This window comes from Siphateles boraxobius, unplaced genomic scaffold (assembly GCF_051911475.1).
Source record: "Siphateles boraxobius isolate OS27281-9 unplaced genomic scaffold, OSU_SipBor_1 41, whole genome shotgun sequence".
Classification (NCBI taxonomy): Eukaryota; Metazoa; Chordata; class Actinopteri; order Cypriniformes; family Leuciscidae; genus Siphateles; species Siphateles boraxobius.
Window position 1 is genome coordinate 23,734,345 of NW_027509042.1, and position 23,368 is coordinate 23,757,712.

Consider the following 23,368-nt stretch of genomic DNA (forward strand, 5'->3'; position numbering starts at 1 on the left):
GTCACTGGGGAAGGACGATCTGGTTATCCCCTTCCTCAAAGGAGCTAAGAGGCTGAATCCTCCCAGACCCCCTTCAGTCCCCATGTGGGACCTTTCTATGATTTTGGAAGCCATGAAAGGTGCCCCGTTCGAGCCAACCCATTTGTCAAGCATGAAACATTTGTCGTTCAAGACAGTGTTTCTAATGGCTCTCGCTTTAGTGAAGCGCATAGGGGATTTACAAGCGCTCTCAGTAAGTGCGACGTGTATGGAATTTGGGCCAAATGACTCGAAAGTCATAGTCAAACCTAGACACGGGTACGTGCCTAAATCCCTCAACACACCACTCAGGGCTCAGGTTATTTCCCTGTCTGCCCTGCCGGCGTACAACGAGGAAAAGGATGCGGGCTTCATTTGCGCTGTCAGGGCATTAAGAGCTTATGTGTCCCGCTCTCCTGTTTTCCGACAGACTGAGCAGCTCTTCGTTTCGTTCAGTGGCCGTGCTAAGGGACTAGCCACATCAAAACAGAGCCTATCCAGGTGGATAGTTGATGCCATAGCGCTAGCCTAAACTTCTAAGGGCTTGCAGTGTCCTTTTGGTGTCATAGCGCACTCCACAAGAGGCATGGCCTCGTTGTGGGCATGGTCTAGCGCAGGGGTCGGCAACCTAAGGCACGCGTGCCAACACTGGCACGCGGAGGGTTAATCGCTGGCACGCAAGCAAGCGCGAGAGGGGTGTATGTATTTCATTCAAATAAAGTAGCCTACCTCCCACCTATATACAGATCTACATATTGACGTAATAATTCCTTGTAGTAACAACTTTTTTTTTATTAAGTTAGGAGTTATTAATATTATTAAAGTGTGAGTATTAAACTGCACAAGTCAATGAAAGCTAGCAGCTCTAACAAACCATTGGTCAGAGTGGTCGCGCTGACCACTGCGCATCAGCAAACAAGTTATCCAACTGACACCTTAAAGCTCGTTCCGCTGCAAATAGTTAATGCTATAAATTTCAACCAAGTGTATAGAGTCCCTATTAAACATTCCATACATATTAAAATGACTGTGATGCATGTGGAAACTCCGTTCATGCGTACCTGATGACTTCATGTTTTTTCTCTGATTGGAAAGCTATCCAATCGTGAGACAAATGCCCTCTGATTGAGAGCACACTTTTACATATTCCAGATGAAAATGAACAAAATGCATATATGCACTATATATGCTTGTTGAAGTCACAAATGTAAATTTTACTCCTCCCAAATTGTTAAAAAAAAAACATAGGTTATGGCACAGTGATGAACTCGGAAACTTAAAAATGGCACTTTATGACAAATAGGTTGCCGACCCCTGGTCTAGCGGGGTTACCTTGCAGGATATATGTATGGACGGCAAGGCCCAGCCAGCCGCTACATTTATAAGGTTTCTATAACCCCGCCTTACAGGCTAAACTACTGTCGTTCTAAAAAAATCAGTACGGTCTGCCCCGTTGCTTCGGCTCAGAATACTGAAACCGCTTGAGCATCGCTCGCTGATCGATAAAATTACCCCATGGGCATTAAATAAGACCCATACTGTTACCAAGTTCAGGCCGGATATTTTTCACCCTTACTGTGTGGAACACGGTTGATGTAGTTAGCTCCCTGAGGATGCTACTTATGGGAATGACGCTACTAGCCTCTCTTCTCAGACTCTCTGTGAGTCCCTGGTGATTATGCACTATATGAGCCCCGGGCACCTGCCCTTGGGACTTTGGTGTTGGATCCCAGCACGCACTGTGTTTTACATTGTGTTCCCCTAGCGTTAGATATTACGCAGTACGAGAGAACCTCTCGTAAGAGAACGTACTCGGTCACTAACGTAACCTTGGTTCTCTCTAGAAGAGGGAACGAGTACTGCGTATCTTTGCCGTGCCTGCAACACGCTGGTTCGCTTCGGCGATGAAAACCAGATTATATCAGCCATCGAGCTATATTTATAGCCCATGGACATTTTGGCAGGACATGACGTAGTGGGCGCGAAGCGCCCCCATTGGATCTGACGTCACACTCTCTCTATAGGCTGCTGCAGTTGCCGCAGGGCAGCCAATAGGCATGCGAGCCGTCTGCAACGCGTTTTACATTAATTCAAAATTAAAGATACTTTTTTGGCTTCAATATCTTGTGGAAAAGAGTTTTCCCCTAGCGTAAGATATTACACAGTACTCGTTCCCTCTTCTAGAGAGAACCGAGGTTACGTTAGTAACAGAGTACGTTCACTAGCTTTAAGCCATGATGCAAAAAAAACAAAAACAAAAAAGATACCTGGAACACCATATGAAATGTTAGATAGAGGTAATGCAAGGTAGTATCATGCATGCTTTTTGTGCAGCAGCAGCATATCTTACATGCTCACAGCAGCATGTCTATGTCTATTGGCAGTAGCAAGTCTCCATACTTGCTCTGCAGCAGCAACAGCAGAAATAATCAACAGCAGCAGCAACAACAGTAGCAGCAGCATAGCAGTTCTATTCAACCAAGACCAAATACATTAATATTGTCATGTCCATTATCATGCTAAACTCTCTGAGAGTTTAGAACTAAGAACAGAACTAAAATTAACCTTGCAACTGTATATCAACTACAAGTCATTGGAGTATTAGTAAACTGCTTAAAATCTGCTAACACTTTGTGTTGGTCCCCCAATAGACGTTCGAACTATAAGTAACACAAGTAAGCATGCAAACTTATTCTGATAACTTGAAACCTGACCTATCTTCTAATACTCTAGTGAGAGTTGGTTGACATGTAATTGCAAAGTTACTTATAGTTAGTAGAATGTCTAAAGGGGACTATTGGAATAGAGTGTAGAGCACTTAAGTAATATACTTAGAATAACAAAGAATATCCTTAAATGTGAACTGAATGTAATGTGTTTGGGCACTTCATTGCATGCTAATTGCAATTAAATGAAAATGTATTCAAGATTAAAATTATATTAAATGCATAACTTTAGAGTGCTTTTTGAACCACTCAAGTAGAGCGTAAATACATATTTTTTAAATGTAATTCCATAATTACTTTTATTTGAAATGTATTGACGATTATTTATGGTAAACTAAATACTTTAATGTAATTTCTACTGAAACTTGTATATCATATATTTAATTGCAATGATTAATTTGTAATGATAAAGTTGCTGTTCAGTACATTTCAAATACAGTATACTAACTACTAACTTAATAACATACAACAGTTACAGTTATAATCAAGTACTTTACCTGTCATAAAATCAGATTATAATAACAATGATTTAAAATGTGCTTTAAAGTAAATTTAACATTATTACAAAGTGTACTTTTTAAAGGTCTACTTAGCTGTTAAGAAAAAATGAATGTGAGCTCTAAGGACACTTTAGTGCCCTTTTATTTAATTAATATAATATAATCTGCATGTACAGTTTTTAAGACACATACTTTTAAGATTTGAAGTACACTATAAGTGCACATTCAATGCAGTTAAAGGGACTATGTGTAGTTTTTTTAGGTATTTTATTATCTAAAATCAATATTTTTATTCATATTATGTCCTCAATGGTGTGCAAATACCCCTGCCAATTATCTGACTTATCCTCGTAAACAAAGAATTTATTATCTTTATATATGTGACGGGTAGGTCCATGGAGGCTTCCATGTCGTTCCGCCATCTTGAAAACTATAATAGCAGAGAGGGTCAAAAAGTACTAGGCCAACGCGTTTCCACAGCACGTTTTCATTCAGAGCCAGCGTCACGTAACTGAAAGCAGCAGAAACGGAGGAGCAGGCCACTGAGAGGCGCATGCCACTACCCCGGCAAGTTTAAAAGTTTGCAGTTTGTTTGAAATAACAAACCTGTTCACCCCAAGGAAAACTCGCCGAAGTGCTATTAGAAGACATCCTGTCATAGCTTTTTGGTACATAACAGCTACCGTAGATGCAACACGCATTGAAAAAGCAAGGCGCTGGAGAGCACAATTCATTTAAATGCAAAATACAATTTCACCGCTAGATGGGAGAAATTCCTACTCATTGTCCCTTTAACCCTACTATGTATCCTGGGATCTATATGACCCCAGTCGACTTTTTCGTAGTAAATAAACATGGTTCCCTTCATCTCAGTTGCATAAAATTGTGACTTTTTCTACATTATCCATCTATACACACACACAAAAACTGGGCTTGATTCGGTTGTTCTAAAGGTATGTCAAAAAAAAAAAAAAAAAAAAAAAAATTAAAAAAAAAAAAAATCACACTCAGTGCCTTTGGGGTCAACATTGAAATGAATGGGAAAATCGAAAAAAAAATGTTTTTTATTTGTCAAAAAAAATCAATAAATCCAGAATAAATCTGAAAATTTCCATACCGCAATGAAGTCCAGGTACTTGTAATGAATCTCTAGACTCAGCAGAATCCATTTGCAGCTTTTAATAAGGAAGGTCGTACAGGCGGGGTCAAACAGGGCAGACTGAGCAAGGTAGATCAAACAGCAGGGAAAATCCAGACAACAGGCAGAATTCGGGGCAGGCAGCGATAATCAAAAGTCCAAGAACAGTCCAAGTCAGGCCAGGCAGATAACAATCAAACAAATGAGGAAACAGTCCAAGATCAAACTAGATAAACAAGACAATAGATAAACGCTCAGAAGTGATCACTAAGGCAAATCAAGACTTCGCAGAGAAGTGGTGAGTGGAAGTGTCTTTTATGCGTGTGTGTAAATGCAGTGCAGGTGTGAAGCGCAATCAGTCCCAGGTAAGAGGTATTATGGGAATTTGAGTTCAGAGCCAATAGTTAATATTCCGGAGAAGGCTCCCTCTGGTGGCAGAAAGGAGGTGGTACGGGAGCCTCCTCTGTGACAGTACTAGAGCACAAATGCAATGTGAAATGAACATGATCACTTGCACACACACATGTGTGACTCCAATAGAAAGCATTTTTATTTAAATTGGCAAATAAAATCAATAATTCCGGTATAAATCTGAAAATTCTCACACATAAATGAAGGCCTGGTACTAGATCACTAATACAATGTGGCATAGTTCGAATTACAGGGGATACTATACCCCCCAATGAAGACCCAGTACCTCCCAAAGGGACAGAAATATCAGTTTTGGGGGGGTCAGATAATTTTTATAATATTGTGAAACAATATAATTAGAGTTACAATAGGCTACAAGTCAACTCCTATTTTCACTGTAGGAACATTTTAATGTAAAGCGATTTCAGACACCCCTATTGTGGACCGTACCATTTTGAACCACCGTGGCTAGAAGCTACGGAGATAGAGAACGGTTTGCTGCTGACGTGCATGGATAAATGTAAGTTGCTAGCTGACGTCTAGCTTGTTGATTTTACAACCTTCATTTATTAACGTGTTTTGTTCTTTCATAGCTCATCTCACTTACCCACTGAGGCTAGTTAAGTGGACCTTAGTTACCAAGGTTAGTTAGCAAGGTTAGGTAGCAAGATAATTCTCAATTTTATTCAAGCTTTACATTGTGGTGAGGTAAAATCAGGGGCGGATCTAGAAACAACATTGTTAGTGTATTAGAGGCGTGGGCGCGATCGAACTGTGTGTGTGTGTGTGTGTATGTGTGTGTGTGTGTGAGAGAGAGAGAGAGAGAGAGAGAGAGAGAGAGAGAGAGAGAGAGAGAGAGAGAGAGAGAGAGAGAGAGAGGCGCGGGCGCGATCAAACTGTGTGTGTGTGTGTGTGTGTGTGTGTGTGTGTGAGAGACGAGAGAGAGAGAGAGGCGCGATCGAACTGTGTGTGTGTGTGTGTGTGTGTGAGAGAGAGAGAGAGAGAGAGAGAGAGAGAGAGAGAGAGAGAGAGAGAGACGCGGGCGCGATCGAACTGTGTGTGTGTGTGTGTGTGTGTGTGTGTGTCGTATGACTAAATCTGTTCATATTTCCTCAAAACATCATTTGAGGGGTCTTTTTTTATCTCCTGGGGAGCAAACCCCCCAAAGAATTGCTTTTTCACAAAGTACAATTTAATTATAGACTACACAGACTGTTGATAGTGATTACACAGAGAAAGGGTCCACAATTCACAAATTAAGACCCTCACCATCCAAAAACCCAGCTACATCTCTGATTTGACTCCCACTCCGTGTAATGTAGTGTAGAGAACAAAACACATTCAATGAAAACCGTAGCGTTTTAAATTATGAATAATGTCCATGGCCCCCCTCCTGAAACCTCATGCCACCCCTTTACCACCCCAGGTGGTAGTATGGTTAAACATTAAAGATTGTGTTGATTTGACACTGACTACCATAGACTACAATGGAAAATTGGTTTCTGTATATGAGAGGGTTGGGTCTTACCTCCAGGTCTTATGAAATCTAAAAATAAACCAAATCAATATTTCATGAAATAGGCAATAGGCTTCTTGAAAAGGTATTACTTTTACTAGTAATTAGAATGGTATTTCAGTGCACTTAACTTCTAACTTTTGGGAGTTGATCAAAACAGTTCTCTTTTGGATATATAATAACGAATGAGATATTCTGTAGCCTACTGATTATCAGTTTGTCGCATGTTTAGACCTTGTATGTGTATTGCACAACACATGTTGCACTTGGCGATCACGGTGGGGATTGATATGGTAGTGGACCATGATGGTCATAGAAGAAGTGAAGGGGCAGTACCCCCCAATTATGGTGGGGTAATTCGCACTCTGCAATGTGGAATGAACATTATCACACACAGATGTGTGCCCACACACACACACAGACACAGAGGTGTGACTGCAATAGAGAGCATTTTTATAGAAATTGGGAAATAAAATCAATAATTTCTGCATAAATCTAAAAATTTTCACACACAAATGAAGGTATGGTAGGAGAGCACAAATGCAATATGGAAAGAACATGACTACACACACATAACATACACACAGAGAGACACACAAACAAACAAACCGATGTGACATGCAAAAGAGAGCATTTTTATAGAAATTGTGAAATAAAATCAATAATTCCAGCATGAATCTAAAACTTTTCACACATAAATGAAGAATTAGAGAATTAGAGAAGCATTAGAGAAAAAAAAGTGGAATGAGCATGATTACACACACACACACACACACACACACACACACACACACACACACACACACACACACACACACACACACACACACACACACACACACACACACACACACACACACACACACACGCACATGCGCACACACAAACACACATTGACACAGGTGTTTACTCTTCACTCCTGTTCATATCCGCCTATAGCTGTTTTTTTTTCCTTTAAACATTAATTTCTTATTCTAAAGTTAATCATTTTATACATTTCGATTATTGAAATAATATGAAATTGCAATCAAGTATTTTCTTTTAGTGGTAACTTGTGGCATTATTGCAAATTTATTAGGCATTACTGCAAAATTTATATAGCATTATTGCTATAGATACTTATAAGATACTTCAAAAGACCTCAAACAACAACAAAAATAATTCTAAACTTTGAAAAAATACTGATTTAATGTATTTTAAACGTTTAAATATATGTATTCATAACAAAAGCTGTTATAAGAGCAGTAAGTCACATCCAGAAAAATGAATGGATCTCTATGGAGCCTCTGCTGGTAGTATATGTTAATTACACTTTAAGGCTAAAAATATATTATCTACAAAAAACATCTAACCAGCAGATGGCAGAATTATGCATCTAACACCGAGATCAATATCCAGAAACAATTCCTATTTAAATTTGATCATCATTTATGTTTTTTTTTTCATAAAAATTGAATATTTCATATTTATGCTAATGGTGTTGTTGAGGAATTTGCAGTAAATAGGTAAAAAAAGTACTTCATATCCCCCAAAACACAGCATAAAAATATAGATGAGAAGGTAACGAAAAAAATGATATATCATTTGTATTATTAAAATTTATATTTTTTTGTACAATAGCTCTATTTATGTCTGGGGTCAGATAGACCCCAATAGCACTGAGTGTAAACAGGAAACAAAGACCACATTTAAGCACACTTATATTTCACAGCGGTGTGAATGAACACAGTAAGTGAATTTGTGTGTATTTTTCAGTCAATGACCTAGTTGCAATGAAACATAATATGGTGTGTGTTCACAGGCAGCATCTCTGGACACATTTTGAATCACTTTGAAAGTAACTGCACAATCACTCTTCCAGCCGTTTAAAGGAGCATTTCACCCGTGGGAACATTCATCTTTATTGAAAGTGGATCATATATGTAGTCGAAATATAATAAAATTTTCGAATTTGGTGCCTTTTTGACCGAGTAAAGACAGAAAGTAACTTTAGGGTGCATTTGTACTGAAAACCAGAACTCCCACAATGCACCTCATTGCACAGCTCCGCAAGCCACTCCCACTAATCCAGAACAACACTGAGGAAGTATCCGCCTATCAGATTCAGAGAAAGCACTCTACCGTCTACAAGGCTGGGTGCCGCCAGAGTTTGAAATTCATTTCACAGAAAAAAAATCTAGTTTGTTGCCGAAATCATTATTGAATTACTCCTCGTTTCCATTTATGTTGAATGTTCAGTCCGAACATTGTAATGCAATTTGGATTTGCAAAATAAGAATAAAAATATGTAGGCATGACCATTTTTGTTATCTATTATCATGTAAAGTAACAGTAGGTTAGTAACATTAGTTCCACTGATGGAATGTTGGTCGTCCAAATTTATCTAACATGCACGTGGAATAAAACACTAATAAGGAAAACAACGTAAATGTGAACCATTTATTTCAATAATGATATCAACAAAAATAATTATGTTAACAATAAATGTTCAACAATACAATAGTAACAACAATAGTTCCTCCTGAGCTTCCTCAACTTACTGGTGCCCGCAGTACTGGCAATCTGGAGCTGGATATTTCAGTCGAATTGCCGACATGAGCGGGTAGAACGCGAGACCGTGACCTGCCTGTCATGGACGAGGAGCCCGCACTGGCTCGAGTTGAGGCGGACTGGTCATGTAGTTCTACCCACTCGTGTTGGCAATCTGACGCAAGCGGGTAGAACGACAGGACCAGTCCGCCTCAACTCGAGCCAGTCCGGGCTCCTCGACCGCGACAGGCAGGTCTTTTGATTTGGCTGATGGAAAAACAGACCACGGCTTCTGCAGCTTCTGCACTGCTTCTGCTGCCGATGCAGAAGACCTGCCTGTTACGTACGAGGAGCCCGCACTGGCTCGAGTTGAGGCGGACTGGTCCTGTCGTTCTACCCGCTCGTGTCGGCAATCCGACACTTCGCTATATTGTGGCTCGTAAAGATAGCCACGAACATCGGATTTGAGCAGAAGACTTTCAAAATCGTCTTTTCTTGCATATCATGTTTATTTCCTTCCATCATTGTCGTAACTTCCCATCTGGCTCCACAGCGCTTGTTAGCTTAGCTTCCAAACAAGATGGTGGATATTGCTATTAGTTTCGGCAAGTGAAGTCCCACCCACTGATCTGTAATAGGTCTTTAGAGTGAGTGGGCCCCTCCCCCTGAATAAATGATGAGCTAGTGTTAGTAGTCTCTAAACTTTTCAATGAAATGTGACTTCCTGCTTATTATGACGCAAAATTACGATTTTTATGTCATAATAAGCAGGAAGTAAAACACTTAAATCCTTATTTCTCCCATCTCAGGGAAAAATAAAAGAAAAATCCATGATCATTATAATATATGACTGGGTTTCTAACAATACAAAGCTGAATGCAAATAGGTGAAGTGTCCCTTTAATCACATGGTTGTGTACTTTCTACAGCCTTTAAAGTGAACATCCTGCGTTCACCGTCTCTACAATAACACTGTGAAAATAGTCACTTTAAATGTGCAAGGGAGTTCAAGGTTGTTTGTGTGTATGAACAGTATCTGCATGCTCAAAAGCAATACTATAGTGTAACTACAGTATTTTAAGTGTTTTTGTTTGTCAGACCTTTTGGAAAAGCAGATATACCCCAGGACCAAAGTTGCATTACTTTTTGTTTCTGACACCTGCTTGTCACAGAGAAGAAAGAATGTCAAATTGTATTTACATTTTTTAACCATAATCTGGGGTGCATCTCGCTGCTTAACTACCATAGTACAATGCATTGTTGGAGAAATTAACTAGCTGCCACTGTTTTCTGAAACCATAATAACCTGGTCACGTAGCCGTAAACCATGTTAGTTAAAAAATATAGGACTGTCATTAATGATGTCACATGCAGGTGGTGCAGTAATAACTTGTGCTACTTAATCGATTCAATTAATGACAGATTATTATTGTTCATTTACAAAAGGCCAGTCATATTTTAAGGGGTCGTGTTCACAACACCGTTTTCAACTAAAAATTGAAAACTTTGTATGCTAAATACAAAGTTGTGAAAACATGCGGATTAAGTGTTCAGTCTATAGGTCAATAGTTTTTCTTTTCTAGTGACCTCACCAACTACTGGCCTGGCATTCATAATACAGCATTTTTTAATCGTATTTGCAGACACGTGTGTCAGGATTCCATCCACGTCACAATCTCCATCGCCGCCCTCTCATTCCCTATCACCCAGTCGGACACTCCCCCGTTCACAATCACCTGAGTATTGATCACCATCACCTGTGTCCCATCACCCATATGCACTATAAAGCATTCACCTTCACTGCAGTCATTGTCTGGTCTCATCAATCTATGACTCACAGACTCCGTCATCCACTCTGCTACTTACCTGCTTGCCGATTCGTCTGATCCCATCCCGTCTTCCGTGTACCATCTACCAAGTCATCTGCAAGAGAGAAAATGCACATTACTCATCAGCTAAGCTTGTTTATGTTTCTAAGTCATTTGTTTCTCACCTGTTATCTCCGACGGAATATAAATCTGCACAATAAAATGTATAAACTTACCATCCAGTCTGTTACATCTGTGAGCCCTGACAGAAGACCAGACCGAAGATGCAGAGGCAGCCGGAGCTTGAAGAGGATCTCCCTCTCAGTCAACCACCAGTCGATGTAGCGATCACACCACCACCACCACTTCCGCAATCACTCGCTGCTTCGTTCACTGCCTCCGCGAGTCCCATGGCCCGACCAGCAACATTCTCTGAAGAGGCGGAGAACTGCAGTGGGTTTCTATTGCAAGTATCGCTGTACATAACTATGAATGAGCATCAATTTCGCAGTGACGAAGCCCGTGTGGCCTTTCTGATTTCATTGCTGTCCGGTCCAGCGCTTCGGTGGGCTGGGTCATTGTGGGATTCTAATTCACCTGTGATAAAGTCCTTTACAGCCTTCAAACAGCACTTCAGCGAGGTATTTGAGCAAGCCGTGTCCGAGCTATCCACTCATGACCAGTTATTCAACCTCCGTCAAGGGAATTCTTCTGTAAGCGCATATGCCCTGCAATTTCGCACCCTTGCCGCCTCCTGCGGCTGGAACGAGATGCTCTGATCTCCGCATTCTGTCATGGGTTAAATTCTAGAATGCGCCATCAGCTGGTTGTATATGATGACAGCACGGGTCTGGAAAACCTGATCCAGCTAACGCTTCGGATTTCCCAGCGCCTCGCTGCTTGCAATCTAGGTGAACCCACTGTCAGCTCTCCGCCTCCCGCTCCGTCCGTCACTCCTCCAGCACCAGTACCGATGGAAGTAGATTCCACCCATCTGTCTGCGGCGGAGAGACAGCGCCGAATACATTCCCTCTGCCTTTACTGCGCTTCCGAGAATCACCTCCTCCGTTCTTGTCCAGTGTGTCCCCGTTCTTGTCCAGTGTGTCCACCGCGGGAAGCAGTAAGTGCAATCCAACTTACTACGAGGGTAGAACAGTTGACACGTACCAGTTGGCATATTATAACCTCCTGTGTCTGTCTCCCAGCGCAAGCCCTCATCGACTCCGGTTCCGCGGGGAACTTCATCTCCAGCCTCTTCAAAAGCTGAACATCCGGCAATGGCGCTTATCCCAAGACCTGCCCATCCATACCATACAAGGCAAGCCATTGGGAAGAGGTCGTATTCGCCACTTCACACCCACTCTCGTTCTTCGCATAGGATGCTTACATGCGGAGGAAATCTCTTTTATGGTGCTGGAGGAGTCCACCGCAGACATCGTCCTGGGGCGCCCGTGGCTAGTCCAACATCAGCCAGTACTCCACTGGGCAACTGGTGAGGTACACCGGTGGGGTGAGAACTGTCATACTTCCTGTCTCGGTTCCGTTCAGAAAAGCCCTCCTTCTCTTCAGTCCCAGCCAGTAACGGGCGTAACAGAGATTCCAGTTTGCTCTACATCGGTGGAAAGCCCCGAGGTTCAGAGCCAGGTCGAGATCCAAGTGGAGTACCGGGCGTTCCTTCAGCAAGCAACTGGCAACCAAGTTACCACCACACCGGCCATGGGACTGCGCAATTAACTTGCTACCCGGAGCCACCCTTCGCAAAGGTCGTATATACCCTATGTCCATCCCGGAACAAAAGGCCGTGCATCGACTATCGTCATCTCAATTCCCAAACCGTCAAATTCAGTTATCCCCTTCCTCTGGTCCCTGCTGCTCTGGAACAGCTACGTGGAGCTCGCATCTTCTCAAAGATGGACCTTAGAAGTGCATACAACCTGATCCGTATTCGGCGAGGTGATGAGTGGAAGACCGCCTTTGTGACCCCTACAGACTAACAGTTACAACGGAGCGCGTCTTCTCATGCTGTTACTACAGTTACTATCACTGGCCGCTACTCACCCGGAGACGTGTTCCGCGGTACCGGGTGCATATGGGTGCATCTATCAAATGACTTAATGACATCGCAAATATGTTGCGCTGGTTAAACAACGGTAACGTAAAACAGATTGTTTTGCTTTTCATATTTGCTAAATAATAGCTACCGTCTGTGTCTGTCTCAATGGGGCTGTTTACACCTGGCCACTTCATGAACGTCATTCATGTCATTGGATCACTTGTGGTGACGATGCAGTGTGGGCAGGCTTAAGAGTCCACACGTGGGGTAGAAGCCGCTGATTGGCTGAGAAGCTTTCACTCAAAGCTTTCCTCAGGCTGCTTATTGGATGAACTGCTAAAATGAAAATCACTCACTAGTCACCATAGGCCTGGCTCAAAATGGACGAGCCCAGTATTTATTTGTTATTTTTTAATCCAACCAACTCAAAAACGTTTTGAGCTGTATGTATTTTTCTCTTAATTTTTGTATATGTAAAAAAAAAGAAAAAAAGAAAAAAAAAAGATTTGTTCTGCATGAATACAAAAAAGCATTTAACTCCTGATATTTTTTATTAAATCAGTTTTTTACCTGTTTACAGATAACATCTTTGAATGGAGCTAAATAATTATAATAATATATATAATAAAGATGGTGTTTTTTAATGGTGTTTTTATTATGTGACTAACAACTATAGATGATAATAACAAAGTACAGAAACAACATTTTGATTTTGGGACATTCACTTTAGGACGGTTCATATTGTTTTTCAGGACGGTTCCAGGACGTAGGTGAAAAAAGTTAGTCTGGAGCCCTGGATGGAAGGATGGATATTTGGAAGTATGCGTCCTTTAGATCTATCGTGACAAACCAATCCTCAGATTTGATCTGACACACGATGATGGAAATAGTGAGCATCTTGAACCTGAATCTCCTCGATTCAAATGCCTTAGATCTAAAATTGGCGCAACCCTCCATCCTTCTTGAGAACTATGAAGTAGCGGCTGTAGAACCCGGACTTCCTGTCCAGCGGAGGAACACGCTCTATGGCCTCCTTTACCAGCACGGAGTTTACTTCCTGTTCCAATACCTGACTCTGCACTGGGTCGACTGCAGTCCACACCAACCCGTGTAATTTCGGTGGGTGGAATCGAACTGGAGCCTGTAACCCTTCTCTATTGTGCGCAGGATCCAAGGAGAAATATTTGGCAGATCTTACCATGCTTTGAAATATTCTACTAAGGGAACCACGCTCTTGAGACTGATTTCGGGTATTATTCAAGATTCGTTTTCGTTCCCCTATATCGGCTCTCCGGCAGGGTTTGGTCGAAACGATTCTCGATGTGTGGACACGAGCGCTGCCTGGCCACAAGCCTGTTGGGCAGACAGAGCAGTGTGCATTCGCTGGAAACCGATGTGTCCCGAAGCGCACTTAATGGCTGATACAGACATCGATTTCCCGAGGGCTCCCCTGAGGGGAGGCTCTTTCGGTTTTATTCTCGACACCCTGAAGTGGAGGACCAGCAGGGAATAATCGAAAACCGTTTCCGATGGGCAAACACGAACACTGCCTGGCCGCAAGCCCTTGGGGCATTTACTGAAAACTGATGTGTCCCGAAGCGGACTTGATGCTGGATACAAACATCGATTTCCTGAGGGCTCCGCGGAGGAGCGATTCTCGATCATCCCTCCGTGGGGGGGATAGCCCTGCTATTTTCATCTCGTTTTCGATACCCTGAAGCAGAGGACCGGCAGGGAAAAATCGAAAATGATTTTCGATGTGCAGAAGGAACACTACTTTTATCTTACATGTTACTTACTTCATAAAATAATATTAATAAAAATGACAATCATAATGACTTATATATACCTCCATGCCAGGTTTGTAGTTTTATCGATTGAAATTGTTAGAAACTCTCACGCTCACAGATGACGTGGTCGTTGAGTGTCCTCAAACGACCATTATGATTACATTATAATGAATACGCTACCTACAGATGATTAACGAATATTTTTAAATCATCTAATGGTATCATCAGTCCATGACCTTCAGCTCTCACTGGATCGGTTCACAGCAGAGTGTGAAGCGGTTGGGATGAGGATTAGCACCTCTAAATCTGAGGCCATGGTTCTCAGCAGGAAACCGGTGGCGTGCCAACTCCAAATAGGGAATGAGTCCTTACCACAAGTGAAGGAGTTCAAGTACCTCAGGGTCTTGTTCACAAGTGAGGGGAGACTGGAGCAGTAGATTGGCCGCAGAATCAGAGCAGCTGGGGCGGTATTGCACTCGCTTTACCGCACCGTTGTGACGAAAAGAGAGCTGAACCGTAAGGCAAAGCTCTCGATCTACAGGTCAATTTTCGTTCCTACCCTCACCTATGGTCATGAAGGCTGGGTCATGACCGAAAGAACAAGATCGCGGGTACAAGCGGCCGAAATGGGTTTCCTCAGGCGTGTGGCTGGTGTCTACTTTAGAGATAGGGTGAGAAGCTCAACTGTCCGCGAGGACTCAACCGTCCGTCCGTAGCGCTCTAGATTTGATATACACAGACACCATATTAGGAAATAGGGGCGGACTGATGCTGACCGATTTATTACACATCCAGAAGAATACATTTGAGATGTTATCGGCTCTGGTATTATGGAGCATAATAGGAATAAAGTTGTGACAAAAAAATTACCAGGGAGGAAAAATCTGAGAGGGCACGTACCCCCTCACTTTGAAGGGGCATGACGCCACTGGAAGCATGAATGAAACTAATTCAATCCTATTAGTGTTGCGTAATGACGTAGCAAGTGAAGGCATACACTGAAGCTACAAAGGGATGCCGGCACACAACAGCGTTAGCTTTTGCTCTTTAGCAAGTGCTCTCTGTTGTGTGAATCATCTATTTGATGTTGTTTGTGAAATATATATTGTGAAATGGCAAGTGAGCAGTTTAAAAAGAGTGTGCATCCCTGCCCTCGTTTTAACAAGGCTGGGGTCACACATGATATCTGTGTGTACTGCTTGGGATCGTCCAAGAGGGGCCTTGAGGGGGCTGCTTGCGGCCACTGTGAAGCACTATCTATCATTGTGCTGCGCTCCAGCCTGGCTGAATTTGATGAAGCCGGCCAGGCTCGCGCTCCCCGCGGTTCGGGTGGCTCAGCTCTTGGGGCTTGCAGTGAGAGTTAGCAGAGGGGAACGAGACTGCTTCGGCACTTTCTCGGTCCTCATCTGATAGCTCAGATCCCTTCATTCCCAATGCGGAAGCCCTCTCCGCAGCTTCTTCCACTCGGGTTGAGAGCCCGGTGCTGCAGCTGTCTGACTCAGATGTAGATGTGCTCAGCATTGCGGCGGGGAATCTAAACGAATCACACGTGCCATTTCAATCTGCACCCGTGTATGAGGAGCTCGTGGAGGTTGTGACGCATGCTGTGGCCAAACTTAACATCAGTTGGCCACAAGAGAGGCAGGAAGCGCAGGCTACAAGCAAACTTGATGAGTGCTTCCTGCAGCACTGATCACAGCCTTCATGCCGGGGTTTGCAATTCTTTCGAGACTTACACAATTGCCCTTTTCAGCGCGCCATTTCTAATCCCCTGTTGTTGGATTACAGAAACATCGTGGGGGTTAAGGAGAACGGTTATGGGATGATAACAGACATTGAGTCATCCCTTAAAGCCCCGGCGCTGCCCATCAAACCCTGTCGTACTACATCTGATTTGGTGGGCAGATCTTATATGGTGGCGGGTCAGGCTGGTGCGAGCCTGCATACTATGGCAATCTTGCAGGTTTACCAGGCCGACCTGTTAAAGGACCTTGATGAAGGCGAGGGTCCCACTGAAGAAGATATTGCGGAGCTGCGCAAAGCCACAGATCTGTCTCTCCGTGTTCCCAAGGAGACGGCCTGTGCCATCGTTCGCTCCATGGTAGCACTGGTAACCACGCAGAGGCATCTGTGGCTTAATCTGTCGGGTATCAAGGAGAAGTACAGGGCCTTCTTCCCTGAGAAGGGAACGAGACACTGCATCCCTTTGTCAAGCCTCCTTCTGCCTGGGAGCCGCTTGCTTCATCGCGAAGCTAACGCTTCTGTGTGCCGGCATCCCTTTGTAGCTTCTGTGTATGCCGTCACACGCTACATCATCATGCAACGCCAATAGGTTGGATTCGTTTCATTCATGCCTCAGACGCGTTATGCTAAGGGTGTTTCCCATAGTGTCGTCATCGACAGAGTGTCTCCTTCCCTTCTAATTCTTTTTTAACATTGGAGCTGTGAGTTTAAATTTTAGTGTAGAAGTATGAACATGTGTTGTACAAGTTCAAAAATTCACATCTACATGCTCTCGAGTTTTGCTACTCTTTTACCTTCATACCCCTCCTAGTTTTATTTCTAGGAGTTGAAGCATGCTCCAATAAACATATTTTTTTGGAAAACTAGAATAATTTTGTGTGATCTCTAGCGGTCACTTTAAAACTTCACTATCCATATTATGTACACTACCAGTCAAAAAATTTGTATCGGTAAGATTTTTTATTTTTTTTAAAGAAATCTCTTCTGCTCACCAAGGCCGCATTTATTTGATTTAAAATAAAAACAGTAATATTGTGAAATATTATTACAATTTAAAACAGCTGTTTTCTATATGAATATATAGTAAAGTGTAATTTATTCATGTGAGCAAAGCTGAATGAAGAAATAAACTAAATCAATACTGTTACTCATCAAGGATGAATTATATTGATCAAAAGTTACAGTAAAGATATTTATAAAGTTACAAAAGATTATATTTCAAATAAATTCTGTTATTTCTATCCATCAAAGAATCCTGAAAAAAAAAATACAACTGTTTTCAACATTGATATTAATAATGAATGTTTTTTTGAGCATGAAATCCGCATATTAGAATGATTTCTGAAGGATCATGTGACACTGAAGACTGGAGTAATGATGCTGAAAATTCAGCTTTGATCACAGGAATAAATTACATTTAAAAAATATCTTAAAATAGAAAACAGTTATTTTAAATTGTCATAATATTTAACAATATTACTGTTTTTTTAATCAAAGAAATGCAGCCTTGGTGAGCAGAAGAGCCTCATAAAAACCTAAAAAATCTGTAACAGTGTAGTATGTGCAAAGTTTGAATTATTGTATCACAAATCTTAGTATGTTGAACAAATGTACCCATATCAGTTTTTAATTTCTGGCGAATTTTCCAAATGTGCTTCCTTACATGTTTTTTTTTTTTTTTGGCCAAATACTGCCCATACTACCCTTTTGGTTTCACAATCTTCTCTGATCTTTTGTGTAGGCAAAATTTTGTATTATTATATTTTTTCTTTAAATTATGGCCTGTTTTCTGTTGGCTCCTAATTGACACCATGTTCCCTTCACTAAGCCCTTTTCTGAGGAGTAGGACAAACAAAAACGGATGCTTCTTTAGTTCTATGAAGGAACTGGAAATATAAGTCTATCTATCTTAATGTAGGGTCTGCCCTAAAGCTGTCACAAGCCTTGACACAGAGGCCTTGTTAGAAAGCCAAAGAAAATAAAGCTTTCAGTGAAGGTTGGCTGCTTTAACATATGCTGGCCTGGTTCTGAATCTAATGATTGTGTGCTGCTCTAAAGAGAGACTGTGGGACTTCAGGTCATATGATTTCAAAAGTTTAACTTTTTACTATCTAGATGTGTTTAGTTATTTGTTAGTCAAACTATCTAATTGCCTGTTTTTTTCTTTATCTTACATCTGCATGGTGTCTAAGTATGGCTTCACAATTTAGCACAGTCAAATTAACAGCTTTGAATTGGTTTAGGAGCAGTTGCTTCTGAGAACAGTAGATTTTAATGGATTTTTTTTTTTTTTGCCTGGAGTAAGAGATTACAGGATATGTCATACACATTGCTCTGGCATGGATTTCCTTTTTGCAGATCCTATTTTTTCTTCTGTTTTTTACTTTAATTCCAGGTGCGTGGGATGGACAAACTGAGTGCTCCCATAATCCCTGGAAAGCATTCTGGCTTTTCTTCAGAAACTGAAGCCAAAAAGAGCTCATGGGCTATGCTCAACCCAGCCAAACAGCTGTAGATACAGCATCAAATGTCACTCCATATAACTTTTAAAAGCATATTGTTTTATTACAAAAACAGCTGTCGGAGCAGGTTTCTGAAAGGCTGGTCAGTGGGTTGTGCATCACTTTTTCTTTTCTTTTTTTTTTTTACAAGTTTTATTTGGAAGCTAACCTCAAGAAAATCAGGTAATAATCAAATGTGAATATAATTGTGTAAATGGGTGTTACCTCTGGTAAGGGCATTTTTGAACCCATGGCCTTTTAAAAACTAAACTTCCTTAAAACTCACTTTTCACACTCTCACTCATTTATTTAAAGCTGCAGTAGGGAGTTTTGAGAAAATTTTGACTTAGCCTGAAAATTTGAACAAGCACAACTTACAGGTCCAACCCCCTTGCTCTCTGCTGCGCTACAGCCCTCCCTCCACAGCTCCTCCCCCACAGCAGAGCCTGCCGTGAAGGCGCAGGCTAGTAAGCAGGACCACCGACGATGGCGGATTATAAACAGTTATGGAACATTCACTAATAGGGACGAAACATCAACAATATGCTTTACATTGAATATGGCCTGCCCATACTTTGACTACAAACTTGGTTCTCAAATCATTATGTATTTTGCAATACATGTAACTTTATAACGTTGCACTCTTTCTATAAGTTATAAATAGCTAGTAAGATAACGTTAAAGGATTAGTTCACTTTTAAAAAAACTTTTGCTGATAATTTACTCACCCCCCTGTCATCCAAGATGTCCATGTCTTTCTTTTTTCAGTCGAAAAGAAATTAAGGTTTTTGATGAAAACATTCCAGTCTTTACACCATATAATGGACTTCAATAGGACACAAACGTTTCAAAGACCAAATTACAGTTTCATTGCAGCTTCAGAGGGCTTTAAACGATACCAGACGAAGAATAAGGGTCTTATCTAGCGAAACGATCGGTCATTTCAAAAGTAAATAAAAAACTTTAAGTTTCATAAGCACAAATGCTCACCTGCATGTTCGTGATCCTGTTCGAACTCGTTCATCAAAATGAACAAATCTTTTTTCGAGTCATTTCGTTCGTTGAATGACTCTGAAAAAGATTTGTTCATTTGGATGAACGAGTTCAACATGAGAGTCACGAACGATGGTAAACGCTCGCGCTGTGCAAGAGAGGGGTGATCAGCGCGTACACGAGCGTGATTGACACTGCTAAGACATTCCTCCTGGCTCTGATTGGTTGTTTCTGACCGGGAGCGGTGTATTTCTGCAAATGGCAATAGGACAACAGGGAGGAGCCAGAGGAGCTTGATTTTTTCACAGATTACCTGTCTCATATTCTACTGTCAGGACATAATGACAGTTTTAACAAATATTTGTTTACAAAAGTTACCTACTGGAGCTTTAATTTGTCAACTAACAATGTTAACAATGCATCACATCTTAATTCTGTCTCTTTTTTTAACCCACATGAGTTTTTTTTTATTTCACTCTTTTTTACTCACTCTTGATTAGATTATAATTAATAATATTAAACTGCTGTTCAAAAGTTTGGGATCTGTAAGATTTTTTAAAATGTTTTTAAAAGAAGTCAGTTCTGCTCACCAAGACTGCATTTATTTTATCCAAAATACTTAATATTGTGAAATATTATTACAATTTAAAATAACTGTTTTCTATTTGAATATATTTTAAAATGTAATTTACTCCTGTGTTGGTAAAGCTGAATTTTCAGCATCATTAGTATTCAGTGTCACATGATCCTTCAGAAATCATTATAATATGCTTATTTGCTGCTCAAGAAACATTTATTCTTATTGAAAATGTTATTATTATCGCCATTATTTTCAGGATTCTTGATTAATAGAAAGTTCAAAAGAATACACACACACACACACACACACACACACACACACACACACACACACACACACACACACACACACACACACACACACACACACACATATATATACAGTATATATATATATATATATATACACATATATATATATATATATATATATATATATATATATATATATGTGTGTGTGTGTGTGTGTGTGTGTGTGTGTGTGTGTGTGTGTGTGTGTAATAAAGACTTTTTTATGATGGAAGTCATCTGGGACAAGTGAACTGGGAGTGTGTCTGGGACAAGGGTAAATACAGTCTAATACAATCTAATATGTATGTGCCTTTCATATAACAAAATGAAAAGTGCTTGAAACGTTGCAAATCGGGAGATGAATCTTATGCTTATGCTTAATCTTATACTTTCTGTATATGTTGTGTTGTTGCATGCTTTATTCATTACTGTTTGTGTGCGGAGTGTGAGAAACTCATAAGGGATTTTCTAAGCACTGTGAATATTGCTGGCACTCTGGGAAAACTTGTCTCTGGAATATCTGGCCCAACTTTACAGAGATTGTGTTTTCTCCCAAGTCATAAAGAACTGGGTGGTGGGATTTTGAATCCAGTGGAAGAGTGGTTTGGACATGCATGTGATCTCTTTTAGACTGTAAGATTTATTTTGACCATATTCACATATCCAGATTGTATTGTAAAACATACTGGAAGTGAACAAGATACTTAAATGAGCAGTCCAGATTTTATTCAATTGTTAAAGTTTATGACAGTCTGCTATTGAGTTTAATATGAAGCTGTTGGTGAGAGAACATTTTACGGTCTTACAGCAAATCTTGCGTTTAACCATTTATTCAAATGCCATTACATTAGAAGGTCAAAATATATGTCACACAAGTGTTTTAGCTATGTTTCCATCATTCTAAAAATGTTAAGTATTTTATATTTTTCCATTCAAAGAGTTGATTCCTCCAAAAAAGGAATATAAGACTAGGGGCCAGATTTACTAAACCAGGCAAATTAGAGCGAGAGCAAAATTCCAAAAAAGCACAGATTTGAATGGAAAGTTCTATGTGTGATTCCGTGATCTACTAACGACGAGCAAATTAAATAACACAGACGCAGCTGGATCATTTCCATGATGACCAACTCAATCTAGCAAGAGCAGTGCAAATGCATATACAATAAGGTCGGCCACAAAAATAAACTCAAGAAAAATCCTTAAGAAGAATAAAGAATTAAAGAATAGCAGCATTGCTGGTTTTGTTACACTTATAATCGCATACATATATCTTAAGCATGGAGTCATTTAGCCTCCAGTTCACCCGATAATTAGATCATGCCAAAAGGCTTGATTAAATACCAGAACCAGGGCAGCTCCTCTGGCAATCCAGTGACCTTCATCCCTCCAAAAGTGATGTTGGCATTCAGGCACTGGCACCAAACAGGACATCTGGGTGCACAAGTAGAAAACTTGAGAGGGTTAAGGTGTCTTTAAAATAAATACATAAAAAATGAGAAAGTCCAAAATAACACTTACCTTGCAGCGAATGCAAGTTCTCTTACGAGAGGTTCTCTCGTATTGCGTAAGTATAGCTTACGCTACGGGAAAGATTAAGCTTTTCGAGATATTGAAGCCAAAAAATTATCCTTAATTTTTGTATTCATTGTCAACGCAGTGCAGCAGCTTGCAGACCTAGAGCAGGCTGTCTAGCGTGCTCATAGGCTGCCCTGCGGGAACTGCAGCAGCCTATCACTATCGCTTTGCACCTTCACAGCGTCAAAGCCCGCCAATATGGGTGTGGCTTAGCGTATACAGGTCCTTCTCAAAAAATTAGCATATTGTGATAAAGTTCATTATTTTCCATAATGTAATGATAAAAATTAAACTTTCATATATTTTAGATTCATTGCACACCAACTGAAATATTTCAGGTCTTTTATTGTTTTAATACTGATGATTTTGGCATACAGCTCATGAAAACCCAAAATTCCTATCTCAAAAAAATAGCATATTTCATCCGACCAATAAAATAAGTGTTTTTAATACAAAAAAAAAAGTCAACCTTCAAATAATTATGTTCAGTTATGCACTCAATAGTCAATACTTGGTCGGGAATCCTTTTGCAGAAATGACTGCTTCAATGCGGCGTGGCATGGAGCCAATCAGCCTGTGGCACTGCTGAGGTGTTATGGAGGCCCAGGATGCTTCGATAGCGGCCTTAAGCTCATCCAGAGTGTTGGGTCTTGCGTCTCTCAACTTTCTCTTCACAATATCCCACAGATTCTCTATGGGGTTCAGGTCAGGAGAGTTGGCAGGCCAATTGAGCACAGTAATACCATGGTCAGTAAACCATTTACCAGTGGTTTTGGCACTGTGAGCAGGTGCCAGGTCGTGCTGAAAAATGAAATCTTCATCTCCATAAAGCTTTTCAGCAGATGGAAGCATGAAGTGCTCCAAAATCTCCTGATAGCTAGCTGCATTGACCCTGCCCTTGATAAAACACAGTGGACCAACACCAGCAGTTGACATGGCACCCCAGACCATCACTGACTGTAGGTACTTGACACTGGACTTCAGGCATTTTGGCATTTCCTTCTCCCCAGTCTTCCTCCAGACTCTGGCACCTTGATTTCCGAATGACATGCAAAACTGAGCAACAGTCCAGTGCTGCTTCTCTGTAGCCCAGGTCAGGCGCTTCTGCCGCTGTTTCTGGTTCAAAAGTGGCTTGACCTGGGGAATGCGGCACCTGTAGCCCATTTCCTGCACACGCCTGTGCACGGTGGCTCTGGAT

At 41.0% G+C, this 23,368-nt stretch overlaps 1 protein-coding gene and 1 long non-coding RNA gene across 5 annotated transcripts in view; one reads left to right on the forward strand and one right to left on the reverse strand.

The window, feature by feature from the left end:
• LOC143706765 (uncharacterized) overlaps window positions 1-23,368 on the reverse strand; it is a 613,694-nt gene that overhangs the window by 169,804 nt on the left and 420,522 nt on the right. The window lies entirely within an intron of this gene.
• The window catches only part of septin9b (septin 9b), a 171,334-nt gene that overhangs the window by 58,474 nt on the left and 89,492 nt on the right, over window positions 1-23,368 (forward strand). Inside the window, exons 1-2 of one of the 4 annotated variants that reach the window (XM_077199009.1) lie at window positions 5,258-5,313; window positions 18,627-18,915. The exons of 2 other annotated variants lie outside the window; for them this stretch is intronic. In XM_077199009.1, coding sequence (XP_077055124.1) covers window positions 18,759-18,915 — 157 coding nt within the window. In that variant the 5' untranslated portion in view covers window positions 5,258-5,313; window positions 18,627-18,758. Of the gene's footprint in view, window positions 1-5,257; window positions 5,314-18,626; window positions 18,916-23,368 lie in introns of those variants that run through there. One more of the 4 variants, XM_077199008.1, reaches the window with a different exon arrangement.